The sequence below is a fragment of the Fukomys damarensis genome, unplaced genomic scaffold (genome assembly GCF_012274545.1).
Source record: "Fukomys damarensis isolate Sample0158 unplaced genomic scaffold, DMR_v1.0_HiC HiC_scaffold_4, whole genome shotgun sequence".
In the NCBI taxonomy this organism is placed as follows: Eukaryota; Metazoa; Chordata; class Mammalia; order Rodentia; family Bathyergidae; genus Fukomys; species Fukomys damarensis.
This window is the reverse complement of record NW_022900916.1, coordinates 21,983,070-21,997,405: the sequence shown is the minus strand read 5'-3', so window position 1 is coordinate 21,997,405 and position 14,336 is coordinate 21,983,070. Positions and strand designations below refer to the sequence as shown.

The 14,336-nt window shown below is 36.4% G+C and overlaps 1 protein-coding gene across 1 annotated transcript; it reads left to right on the top strand.

Moving 5' to 3' along the window:
- The first annotated feature begins 3,870 nt into the window (after positions 1–3,870).
- On the top strand, positions 3,871–12,301 carry Polr1f (RNA polymerase I subunit F). Its single transcript, XM_010610838.2, has 5 exons — positions 3,871–4,161; positions 7,602–7,743; positions 10,276–10,484; positions 11,020–11,427; positions 12,264–12,301. Exons 1-5 carry the CDS (start codon positions 3,908–3,910, stop codon positions 12,286–12,288), a joined length of 1,038 nt encoding a protein of 345 aa, XP_010609140.2. The 5' UTR covers positions 3,871–3,907; the 3' UTR covers positions 12,289–12,301.
- The last annotated feature ends 2,035 nt before the right edge of the window (positions 12,302–14,336 follow it).

Sequence of the window (14,336 nt, the reverse complement as noted above, 5' to 3'; positions counted from 1 at the left end):
TAACAAGAGGCAGGTGAATCTTCCATTAATCTCATTAAGCCAAGTTGTTCCTACGTCAGGCTGGTTGTAACCTGAGTGTCCACTATATTTTGCCTGTAGTTTAAAGCTGAATTTTAAACACATTCCTCCATTCCTGCCTCCATTTGTATGTTTGCTGCTCTTTTCATTACCTTATTAAGCACCTAATGTGATTTACAATCACTTATTAAAAGTACACAAACTGTATAAACACACACACACACACACACACACATATATATATATATATAATTTATATGTAACCCATATATGTAAAAATCCATATATATTATTGACAAGGATAATATGTCCCTCTAGAATAAGGAAGTTGAACATATACTGCCTTTTCTTGGAAACTGATACTTCAGATGTTTTTTCAGAAATTCTGAAATAATGAAGTAAAAACTAATATATTCAGGTAATTGTGACAAAGTAGCATTTAGGATAATATCATCACATAGGCATATCACCTTGTACACTTTTGCTTATAATAAAGATATAGCCTGTTTGTATTTGTTATTAATTAAAAATGTTTGTGCATCTTATTTTGGTGATGGAAGCATTGTAGGGTGTTTGGGTATGCTTAGGACAAAGGAACACATGTGTTAATACATAGAAGAATAGCACATGTTCTATGGAGAATTGCTTTTCCTGCCTGAAGATTGTATTGTTCTATACCTTTTGGAAATGATCATATTTTGAATTCTAGTTTGCTTCATTGTAAATACCAGAATGTCCAAGATGCTCTCCTTTCCAGTATAACCCAATGGGAGCATAAACTGAAATTCTTCCCTATGTATCAAAGACATGGAAATTTAGCAACGGTCTTCTAGTTTTCCAAATGTATGTAAGTTGTGTACTATATTGTATACATTATTTAATGACTTCTGCTGTGTTTGGACACAAAGTCAAATGAAAAAGCTACCTAGTTGATTATCACCACATTTGCATCAACTATAGCTGAACAAATTATTATTTCAGAGCCTGTACTTGGTATTTCAGGTCTCTTTGGCCACAGATCCTTAAACTTCGCAAGTATTATGATCACCTGAAGGGCCCAATAGACTACATTGCTGACCTCTGTGACCTGGTGGAGTAAGCCAGGGGAGGGCCTGAGAAGTTTCCTTTCTAACCAATGCACAGCTGATTTTGGTGCTGTGGGTCCAAAACCCTGATTTATAGCCCACCAAAAAATCTAATCTTATTAAAGGAGTTGGACCTTACAGACATATTCATTTAAACCATTTAATTTGTAAGTTTTTGCAGCATAAGCTACAGCCTACCAAATGTAAAATCTGTTAAATTCAATAAAATGTAGTATAATATGTAATTAATTTTTTCATCAACTGTAGGCACTGTCTCTGTCAGTTAATATTGATCACTTACGAAGAAAGTATCAGGAACTTTCAGAATCAAAAGTTTATTTCTTTCAGAAGAAGGATCATAGGTTAAAACAAGCCATCAAACAATAATTGCCACAGCATTTTACCGTCTCTGCAGTGCAGTTAAGAGGATGTGAAACATTGCACTTTTAAAACTCATGTTTGCCCTCTGCTGACATACTCGTGAGTTACAAGTGGTCGGAGGCACAGTTGATGTAGACTGTATTGTGTTCAGATTATTTTTGTTTCATTTACAAATGCATTAGGCAAATTTTAAACACGCACTTCCATGAAAAGCACTATATTTACAATTTATAGAACACTTAAGAAACTATTTCCTTAATCATATTAATTTCAAATAACTCCTTTGTATTAAAGCAATTCTAATTCTAAAAATGAAAGTGCAAATTTGTATCTCAGTATCTTTATGTGTATCTTGAGTGAGTTTTAGCAATGAGATATTTTAAATGGATACTGAATTATAATTATTTTTAAGCTGCATAAAATGTTTATATATATAATTTACTTATCATTACACTGTAGTGAGAAGGAGTTGAAATTAATCACACTGCTATAACCAGAGGGGAAAAATTATTTTCAGACAAGTGGAGCCAAAACATCTTCCAGTGTTTATTCATACTCTTTTCTACATTTCTGTCTTATATTCTGATTCTGCCGTGTTATTCTAGAATGTCATGTATAGCTGGTCTCAAGTTCAACTATACAGTCTTAATCCTATTGAATAAAGGATACCTTATCTGAGTCATTAATTATGGATTTAAAGAAATATTACTGAATGCTTAACAGCACAGTCACTTAATATAATGTTGTAGTATTACATTGCCATTGTTAAATCCTCATACTAAGGCCATATAATCATACTGTTAAAGGGTAGGAAGTTGAAGTTTGAAGCACTAAACAAGTCATCCAAGGTGACAGAGCCAGAGTTAGTACCCATCTGACCTGTTGTTGTTGTTGAATTGTTTGGCCTGTTTTTTACTAAATTGCTCTTTCAAAAAAATTTTTGTTTCAATCATCTGTGGCCAATTCAGATCCATCTTCACTGTGAGATAAAATCAGTGACCAGGAGGCTTATTTGTTCTGGGTTTTTTTTATTTTGATCTTCACTAAAGCTTATTAACAATGAGCAAACTGTCTTGCACAACAGTGTTACAAGACTTTGTAATAAAAGTTAGAGTTCCTTGCATTTCCCATTTGTGGACTTAAAGTGTCTCTCACTGGACTTTGAGAACAGTTTCACTGTGTTTCTTTCTCACAATGAATGTGCAAAGAATAATAAAGAAAATGCTTTTTATTTATTTGAACCTCCTATCATCTCTCCAAGACAGGCAGGTTAATACAAAGACAAGTTCTCGATGGAGGTAACGAGAACTACCTAATGCTTACAGGGGAGGAGGAGTAGAGTCAGTAAATTTTGCAGAGGAAGAAAATGTGAAATCAACCTAAAAACTGACATGAGAGAAGCTACTTTAATCTCCGAGGGAAGGAACAAGATTGGAGGCTGGAGGGGAGAGAGCTTGTGTAGGTGAGAGTTTAAAGCGCACACAGCAAGGGTGGCGCACAGATAATGTTGTATTTGAGACAGCTGAAAAAGCAGCTGGAGCAAATCATCCAATAGCTTGGTAATTTAGGAGCCGTAAGAAGTTAGTTTGGATTACCTTACCGTAGGAACATGAGGGGCTGCCCAGGGCTTTACACAGGGCGCATCATGATCTTAGTTTGTTTCAGGGATCAGGCTGTTGTGTTTTCTTTATTCTTAAGCTAGCTTACTACAGCCCGAAAAGAAGGCTTGTAGGACAGACAGATGTGTCCAAATAGAGCAGTGTTTCCGCTTTAAGTGGCGCAGGTCTTTGGGCTGATGATTGGTGACATGAGAGAAGTCCTGAGATGACACCTAGGCTGAGCCACTTGAAAAGCAGTGATTTCTCTGATTTATCAATTGCGGAATGAGGAGAAAAGCTGGACTTGAGATATTCAGCTGTTGTAGTTGAAGGATGTGGGCTGTTGCATAGGATCGTATTAAATATACTCCATAAATTATTTTAATTGCTGTACAGTTCAAGCTTGTACAATTCCAGCAAAGCATATTATTGGAAATGGTCAGGGTTGCCAGCCCATTGCCTCTATACTAAATGTGGTGAGGGAGTTTGTGAAAACACTTTTGTCCGCTCTTTATAGAAGAAATGCAGTATGTACCTGTACCATCTCCTCATGATACCGCAGACATGTACAAAAGAAAATAAAGAAAAAAAAAAAAAAGAAGTGGTCGGCCTTGACGTATGCTCCGTATGTAGAAAAGTTCCGCGCTAAATCCTTGCAAGCGCGAAAGAACAGTTGCCCTCTGCTGGTCAGATCTACACAATGCAACGAAAGGAGATAAAATCTCTAGGGGCGTGGTAGCTCCTGCGTGACGTAAACCCCGCGTCCGAGAAGACGCGCTTGTGCTTACGTCATTGATACGCGCCGTAGGAAACCTCACCAGCCGCATGGCTGCTGGTTCCTCCGAGGCTTCGCTGCCCAAGGGGCCCTCGGAAGGACGGGTGGTGGGACCGGCCGGCCCCCTGCCTTGCTTGGAGCTGCCGACCTATGCAGCTGCTTGTGCGCTGGTGAACAGCCGTTACTCCTGCCTTGTGGCTGGGCCCCACCGAAGACACATCGCCCTGTCGCCCCGCTACCTCAACCGGAAACGCACCGGTATCCGAGAGCAGCTGGATGCCGAACTCCTGCGCTATTCCGAGAGGTACCGGTCTCTTCCCTTTTCCTTTTTCCGAGCTGGCGACACCGAAGCGTACCCTGACGCCCCTTCTAGGCACGGGAAAGGGCAGCGGATACACATGCTGATGGTTCAGTAAAAAATGGAAAAGTGGCCCCGACTACCCGGAGTTTGGTCCGGGTGTTGTTCTCAAGTCCGCCGAGCTAGGCAGTGCTGCCAAAGTCGAGATCTGCAGAGGGGCCCTTTCACAGGCAGGGAAGAAAATTTACAGGTGAATTGAGTTGTCAGCGAAGGAACTTGAGCCTAGACCATCCCAGTAGGCCGAGTTCTAGTTAGCATTTAACTTAGCTCCTTCAGGACGATGCTTTCTCATTCGATGATGAAAAGGTGAAACCAATACTTAAATAAATTATCTTTTTCCATAGAATGCACGTAAGCATTTGTAGAACTGATTCATTTTTAAATATAGGCGGTTATTGTTTGGTTCTGATAACTTCCAGGGGTCTCTTGGACATAGTTAAGGTTCAAGGAAATACTTTTTGTTTAAAAATAGTCTAGGCTAATTGGCAAGCCTGTTGGTCTTGGGAAGAACAAGTACATTTACATTAAGTCTTTTAAAAGTAACTTCAAAATTCAAAATTAACAAGTGGAGATGTGTCTTACTATTCCTCTATTAGTGAGGCTCAAAAAGAGTTCAGAAACTTGGAATGGATTCACAGGTGACCCTCAATTCTGTGAACCCTCAGGAATTGCAGGGATTTTTCTTTGAATTTCATTAGGCAAATTATCCAAAACTTCCAGTTCTTTTTCAGTGGATTGTGCCCTTCCATCCCACAGGTGTGTCTAGAATATATAGCTTTCTCTAATCACTGACATATATTTGTTTTATATCTATCGTGCACTAGAGACTTGGAACATAAAATCAAGTGTAATTGAGCTGGGAATTTAGCTAAATGGCACCACCCCTGCCTTGCAAGCTCAAGGCCCTGAGTTCCGTCCAATCCCCAGTACCAAAAAAAAAGGGGAGGTCCTCATTTCAAGGAGCTTTAAGCTGTAGTGGAGGTAATTCATGTAAGACAAATCCGGTGAATTTAAATCGGACAGAAATCTAAATTACAGTAAGAAAGGAATGAATTTGATTTTGTGAACTTCTTTGATGGAAATTTTGTTGAGATGGTAGCATTCCAGGGAAAGAGTAGCATAAATAAATGGGTAGTAGATTTGAACTATTATACAGAACTGTATATAGGCAACTATATAGCTGTGCTAAGATTTATGTAGGGGAAAGCATTGGGTGCCATTGGATTGGAGAGCAAGTTATCAAAGACAAAAGTGGGAGATGGACTCAGTAGTCTTCCTTTCCTGTCTTTACCATTTTTTTGTTTTGTTTTGTTTTGTTTTTGTTTTTAAGTACTGTTAGCTTCATCTTCTTACTGTCTTCCAACTCTGAGATTAGACACACTGGAAATATTAGTATATAATCACAATGCCTTTGAGATAACCAGATTTGCAGTTTAAGAAAGAGCACTTGGTTCTATATGATATTTTAAATAGAATAAGATATTAGCCAAGAATCCCAGTTAAGAGATTGTCACAATTATTTGAGAGAAAAATGATTAGATTGGAAAGATTTAAGAATATACAAGATGGTCATAAAATTTGGAAAGATAGGTCATTTTGCTGCTACTCTTTAATTAAACTATTATTTCCTCCACTTAACAGTCTAGGGGAGTCATTGAGCGCTGTCCAGTAGGAGCCATTACTCAAGAGTGATGAAGGACTGTAATAGGCTTGGATGATATGGCCATGTAGAACAGGCTGTACTCTTAACAGAATTGGTTCCTCTCTTCACTTTTACTAGTGGGTTATACTAATATGGCCTCTTTATACAGCACAGATTAGGCACCACACATAAGTATTACTGGTGAGGGACAAAACATTGAATGTTAGGTATTATACGACTAACAAAGAACTACTTATTGTTTATACTTTGTTTTCAGACTTGTGGGGAAATCCTGTGTAGTATCAGTAGGTCTTTGTTTAAAGGCTGAGAAAAGGGATGAATTGAGAGTCAGATTAGTCATCTAAGCAGCATCTACTACATGACAGACTATCTGCCTTTCCTAGTGACAGGAGTTCCTAGGAGTTGTTTAAAAATCCATTTCAGCTTTGGACTGTCTGCTAGAAAAAATAAGTAGTTTACTAAAAGCACATTTATAACTTCAAAGTTATACCTTTGAGAGGCCATTCAGGGAAAACAAAAAACAAAAACCATTAGGTCTCTTCCATATGACAGGCTTTGAGTGATTTCAAGATAGCAAATGTTCTCTCCTAGTACTAGTTTGAAAGAAGTTTTAAATGTTAAGTGTAAACATCCCTTAAATTTGATGTAACTGTTCCCTAAGTACCTTAAGGAAGTGCCCCTTTGCCTGATTTAAGAGTTTTTGAGAAAACAAAAAAGATATAAAAAGAGAAAGTTATATAGTGATAATGTAGTGTTAGGGTTCCTGTCTTTACATGCTGGATAGTCTTTAGTAAGCTACATACTGACTTGTTTTCCTAAAGATTTGAATAGATTTAGACATTTAAGGGTGATCCTGTAAAGACTTGGTATCTGGTCTTTTAAATGGAGAAGTAAGTCCATCTGTGTTCAGAGATATTATTGAAGGGTATGGACTTGTTCTTGATATTTTGATTTTCATTTACCCTTTTATAAGCAATAATTTGTAGTACCCTATACTCTGTTGTATGTTTCAACATGATGCTAAGCATGGCTGTCTGGGAAAACTAAAAAAGTTAGGTACTTCCTGCACCTCTACAAAGAATCATTGTGAATATGGTAGTTAAAATATGGATGTTGTAGACAGTTGGCACTGACAACTCAGACAACAGTTTCTCTCATCAGTGCTCTTCTAAAATACTTCAATGATTCTTGCTAAAGTAACCATACAAACTAGCCTCTGAATTTCATTCTTGAAAATTTTTAGTAGTTGTGTTTCTTGACATTTCCATTTACTAGCAACAGCTGCTGTTTGGGATTTTTGTTTATTCATTAATTCATTAGCAATAGTACTCCATGTCTTCAATTTTAACTGTAATGCATCCTTTAATATATGCTATCAAGTACAGAAATTGAGAAATGGTGGATGGTAGCTAATATCAAAATTGTCTATGTTCATTCCTACAGAAATAGGATTCCTTGCCTAAGTGACTTTGTTTCTGTAGCATAACTAATTCAAATGAGGAACAAGGCTCAGTTTATTTAACTCAATTAACACATTGGAAGCTTTTGATGAAGAGGAACTGCTAACTGTTGTAATAGACATACAGTATATGTTTTGACATGATTGGAATATTCAGGTGATATATTTTTATGAACTCTTAGACTAAGTATCTAATCAGTATGATAATGGCCTATTTTAAAAGAGGATACAAGGTATCATTTTCTTTTTTTGTTTTTTTAACAGCCTTTTAGGTGTCCCTATTGCATATGATAACATCAAAGTTGTGGGTGAACTAGGAGATATTTATGATGATCAAGGACACATTCATCTTAACATTGAAGCAGATTTTGTTATTTTCTGCCCTGAACCAGGGCAAAAGCTTATGGTATGTATATTATTTTTCCCTAGCTTCCTTTGCATAGTTATGTAACTTGGAAAACTTATATACACTATACACATACTCAGAAATATATATATACATGGGGGGTATTCAAATATTGTAGGCACAGAAAAATTATTTTCTATGGGTATGTTCTGATGGATATAAGTGTAGATGCTCCTGGCTTTTGGATTTCATTTGTATCAAATTTCATTTTCCATTTTTTTTACTTCGAGGTCCTGTGTATGAGGTGACTTTCTTATAGGCAGCATATCGGAATATTGTCGAGTTGCCAGTCAGTGTCTTTTAATTGGAGAATTAAGTCCATTTGTATTCAGAATATTATTGAAGATATGGAGTTTTGTTTTTCCTGTGATTTTGTTGACTTGCTTCTAGTTGTTTTGAATATACTTTGTTGGTGTCTTCCTCTATTCATCTTTGTGGTTTGATGAGTTTACTGTGTTGATAATGCTTGATTCTTATTTCTCTTTAGTATATCTCCTCTTCTAGTGGTATTCTTTTTCTGCTCTTGTTATGGTATCTTTGTTTCATTTCTGAGTGTTAGATTCTCTAACGAATCTATTGTACAATTGATCTAGTTACTATGAATTTCTTTCATTTATACTTACCTTGGAAAGTTCTCATTTACTTCTGAAGGATACCCTTGTTGAGTGTGGTAATCTTGGTTTCCAGTTATTTTCTTTCAGGACATGAAGTACATTGTTCTGTCTGTGCCGTCCTGTCAAGGACCTGGTTCATTTGATGAGTTTGCCTTTTAATATGACATTCCTCTCTTGCGGAATTTTGCATGCTTTTTTCTAGTATTTTTTTGAAAGTTTTAGTGTATGCCATGGAGAAAGTATTTTTTATTTGTTTCTATGTGGGGTTCATGTCCTTCCAAAGATTTGGGAAATTTTCTGCTTCGCTGAAGCAGAACGGTTTTGTATGCTGTGCTGGTAACTTGTTAACTATTGACTGGGTGGACTTTGTTAAGAGACCCCTGGAAAGGTGATTGGATTATGGGGGTATTATACTCAGTGAATCAATCCAGTGCTGTTTACAACTGAGTGTTTGTTAAGAAGTGGGATCCAGGAGGAAGTCACTGGAGGTATGCCTTTAGAGAGTCAGTCTATCTCCCTCTCCTCCCCCTACCCTTCTCTCCTCCTGCCCTATTTCCCTGTCGCCATGAAGTGAGCAGCTCGGTTCTGCCACATCTTTGAATCATGATGTTTCTACTTTGGAGCTGATAACCATGAACTGGGCCTTCAGAAACTATGAGCCAAAATAAACCTCTTTTCTTTTGAATTGCAAGTTTCAGGTGTTTTGTTTATCAGTGGGAAAGCTGACCGATCTTTGTGCCTTTTACTTTCATCTCTTCTTCAGATTGTCAGTTATGTAGATTTTCCATTTTTTAATGGTGTTCACAAGAACTCAAATGCTCCATTCTTTTTTTTCCGTTTTATATTTTTCTATATGTCCTATTGCTTAACATATTAATGTAGTTATTATTTTAATTGTTTTGTTTTCTAGTCTTCATATTAAAGGTATGAATGGTTTAAATATCAAATTTAAAAATACTAGAGCATTATACATTTGTTTCTATGTTTCAAAAGACCTGTATTGCAGCCCCAATAATCAGTATAAACTTAGACAGCAGATCTTTTCTGCTGCTGATGGTGCCCAGCTACAGTGCCTTTAGTTTGATAGGGTGTACGGGGCAATGCATTCCTTCTCTGAAGTCAGCCCACTGTGAAGACAAAACTTAGCTATTTATGCTGTAAGTCTTCAGGATGCTGGTTTCTGGGTATATAGAACTTGTTGAGACTCACTCTTTTTCACCTTTCTGTTGCAGTGTGTAGGGGTAGTCTACCCTGGGTCCAGTTGATGGATACTAAAGTATTTTATTTCTATTGCTGTGAGGTTTTCTTAGTTCTAAAAATCATGCAGCATACCTTTTGGTTTCAGTGTTTTTGTGATTTAGCCAAAAGGCCTTGCTCAAGATTTATAAAGGATAAACTGTCTTCTATATCATGCTAAATTGAATCATTAAAGAATGTACTTTTAAGCTTTGAAATTTATCCAGAAATATAATGTGGATCCCAGTGATAAAAAGCATATGCTTCTTACCTTGAGGTCTTTTTGTGTGTAGGTTGTAGTATTTTCTGCTTGGTTTTACTGCGGTTATACTTTATAGAGTAATTTAGTCCCAAAGGAATCCTGTTAGAGGGGCCTAGGTATTTTTTTGTTTGTTTGAAGACCTGTTTGAAGCAGGCCAGCTTAATTGATTAGTTTATCTAGTTAAATAATTGACATTCAATCACCTAATAAAATGAGCTTTCTAAAAATTCTGTAGTACGCCAAAGTTATATTTTGGTATGGCATATGGTAAATTGTAATTGAATTAAAATTTTTCCATACTAAATAGTACGATTAATTTAATGTATTCTCTGTAAAGATCAGTTTGAATCTTATAGTTTTATTCACCTTTTAATTCTTTTCATCTCTTCATGATGTTCTGTTCCTATTCTTTCTTCCCAGGGTATAGTTAATAAAGTGTCTTCTAGCCACATTGGCTGTCTAGTACATGGATGTTTTAATGCCTCCATTCCTAAGCCCGAGCAAATGTCAGTTGAGCAGTGGAACACTGTGGAGGTAAACGTGGGTGATGAACTAGAATTTGAAGTATTTCGTCTAGATTCCGATGCTGCTGGAGTATTCTGCATTCGAGGAAAACTAAACATCTCTAGGTTAGTGCATCATACTTGAAAGAAGGATTGAACTATTAGACAAAAAAACTCCATTGCTTTGATACATACAGAAATTATATTTCTTCTTTATCAAATGTTTCTTGTTTGCCTTATAAGCCTGAATTTATTGTCTTTGACAAAGTTTTTCTAAATCAAACCAAAATTTAGAAATCATGTTTTGATGGGCCGGGAATTTAGCTCAGCAGTTCGGTGGCCTGCCTTGCAAGTGCAAGGACCGGAGTTCAATCCCTGGTACCAAAAAAAAAAGGAAAGGAAGGAAGGAAGGAAGGAAGGAAGGAAGGAAAGAAAGAGAAAGAAATCATGTTTTGACTCCTGGAGAAATACTGTGGAAACAGAATTTAACAGTTTGATGGCCCATAGATCTGTCATTTTGGGGAGGGATAACAGGATAGAATATTTGAAATTCATGTTGTTGTTTTGTATCTTATAGTGTTGTTATTTGGAAAGTTTTTGTATATTGATATACTGTTTATCTCATTTTTCTTATTACTGGTAATTTTTTAACTTTTTATAGTTTACAATCCAAGTGCTTTGAAATTTCTGAAGAAGTAACAGAAACTGTCACAGAGGAAGCTGTTGAAAAAATTGCGAAGAAGAAAAAGAAAAAGAAGAAAGCCCCAGAAATAGATGACTTGGATGTCAGTGTCACAGAGCTAGCAGATTTAGTAGATATGACTCCAAAGGAAGAAGACGACCTGCAGATTAGTAATAATGTGAATGACCCTTGGGAAGAAGGGCCAAAGAAGAAGAAGAAAAAGAAGAAAAAGGACCAGGAGTATCAGGATCAGGACCCTGTTTTCCAAGGCAGTGACTCCAGTGGTTACCAAAGTGACCATAAAAAGAAAAAAAAGAAAAGAAAACACAGTGAAGAGGTTGAACTTACCCCAGTTCTGGAATGCTCACCTAAGAAGAAGAAAAAAAAGTAATTTTCTTTAGGACATTTTAAGTATGATAACATTTGTCAAGATTTACACAGAAAAGATAAATAAATGTTTTGAATGATATGAAATGCTTATATGTACCAATAGTTTATAAAACAGGGTACACTCAAGTAGTAGTAGTTGGAGGATATTTGTGCTAAAATCACAAAACTGACTATAAATTGGTTTAGGTAATACCAATATTAAAGTGCCATTTTATTGTATATAGAAAATGATGAGTGCTGCTCTCATTCTTGATTCTTACATTCTTCCAGATGTTACACTCTATATAAAATTATTTTTATACCCTCAAGATTAGCAAAAGACTTTATGCGATACTCTTTTTTTCTGGTAATGGGTTTTTGTTTTTGTTTGTGTTTTTTTTCTGTAGTTAAACATTGTTTTTAGTTTGCTTTTTTGAAAAGACTCAGTACACATCCAGTGATGTAGCTCAGCAACACAGCATGTGGCAAGCATGAGGTCCTAAATTCAAGTTTGATGCCCAGTTTTCTTGTATCATAGCTACAGTATTTCTGTTGTTTTAACATAAAATAGATTGCCAAAGGAGCCTCTGGAGTCTCTAGACCTCATAACTACTATGCCACTGTTGAATGTCTGGTGAGAAACAGTATTCACTATTATAGCTCTCCATGTTTGTCTTATCTGTTTTAATTCTTGAAAGATGGATGTAAGCAGTTCTTTTACTGTTCATTTGTGCCTCATTCTGATTTTGTTGTGTGTTGGAGGAAGAGAATGTGGTGAAGACAAGATAAATAACATTCTGACTAATGGGAAATTGTTGTGTTTTTTTGTTTTGTTTTGTTTTGCAATACTGCAGATATAACCCAGCACCTTTGCACTGAGCTGTATCTCCTCCCTGCTTTTTGATACAAGGTCTTGCTGAGTTATACAGGCAACACTTCAACTTGAGATCCTTCTGCCTCACCCTTCCAGAAAGCTGGGATTACGGGTGTGTGCTAGCACATCTGGATATGATTACTTTTTATTGATTGGGGTAGGCTACTAGAAAGTGTTTAACAAGGAGACAGTCATTACTGCTCTCACTAAGAAAATGTGGACTATGAGACTGTGTCATGACTAACTGGAAACTACAATGATGAAATGGTAATACATGGCCATGCCTTTAATAGATATTTGACCTCATTGAAGCCTGGGTACATAACAGAAAATAAAGTAGGTATACTTCTTACCTTTGTGGCGTATAAAAGGAGAAACATGCATTTAACACATACATGCACATGCACAGTATAAGTACAGAAACACAGAAAATTAGTAATTGTGCCACATACTATGAAGAAAAATAGCCTCTCCTGTTACCTATGTTTGTGTCTGTAGTTGGATGAATGACCTGCCACTTTTGTTGCTGTTTAGTACCAGACATAGCACCAATCTCAGTTTAATGTTTGATAATGAGCAAATTGTGCTAATAGTATACTTCATCTAATCTGTAAAGCTATGGTGGAGACATTGAAATTGGTTGACAGCTCATATTTGTCTATAAGTAGATGAACCAGACAGAAATATGCAAGCTAGTGTCTTTTCTTTCAGTACAGTTAAGAATTATGTGACTGTCCTGTGTTTGAAATGTCTTGTCCAAATTGGGATGTGTTGTTAGTAAAAGGTACATACAGGGTTTTTAAGATGTATGAAAAAAGTAATTTGTCTCAATATACTGGTGAAATAACTATTTTTGTATAGTCAGTTAAGTAATATACAAATTGTAGCATGTTTTCAGTTTATTTTTCTACAAAGGTCAAAGATTGCACGTGATCTCTCACATTACCTCTCTTTGGAGTCCTATTTAGAATGAAGTATGTGTTGAAAAAAAAAGTTGAAACAAAAAATATTACCAAGATTTAATGTAGTGAAATACCCACAAAATGTTTATTTCAAATCTGTGATTGTTGGACAATATAGAAAGTTAATTTGAAGTCAAACAATTCTAATTACATTCTGTGCCCCTAGAAAGATAGCAAGGTTATGGTAGTTGTGGAAAAATACATTACAACTTAACGAAATGAGCAAATTCCTACTCTTTATTTTGCTTCACCTGATAATTCTGCCCTGTTTTATTTTAAAAGAATTTGCCACTTTGAAGAAAGAAGGGATGGCCCTGAGATTTATCATCTTAATACTGATGACCGAAGATAAAATTTTTTCTCTGTACCTACATTATGTCACATGGCACAAAAGTTTTAGTAAAAGGAGAAGAATCCATTTGGGCCTAACCTGATCACATGGAGCTCTTTAAAATAAGAAAATTTTATGCAGCTGGTGGTAAAAGGGGAAGTGAGAGGGTTTTGAAACATGAGAAAAACTTGATAGAAGGGAGAATCTTTCTTACCAAAGATGGGGAGAGGTATGTGGCATGGGCCTGAGATGCCGAGCTACCCCTGCCAATAGCGAATAGGAAAATGGTACTTCCACAAGGAACCAAGTTCTGCCAGTAACAAGAATGATCCAGGAAGTAAAAATTTTTTTCCCAGATCCTCCAGGTAGTACTTTAGTTGACACCTGAATGTCAGACTTAATGAAACCCCCACCTTGTTAGGCTCCTGACTGACATAACTGAGCAACAAAATAGGTGTTTTTCTAAGCCATGAGTTAGGTAACTTCAAATATCCATAACAAACTAATACAGTCATGTGCTGTGTAATGTTTCAGTCAGTGACAGACCACATCTCTGATGATAGCCATAACAGGTAGCCTACATGTGAGGAAGGCTTTGCTGCCTACCTTTGCCTGAGTGCATTTACATAGGTACACAACAGTGAAGTTGATACATTTTTTATAATGTATCTTAGTTGCTAATATATGACTGAAATAGCCTTATGGTACAGTTTGGTTAAAATATTGTGCACTTTCAATGCTGTATCTAACTTTGTAAATG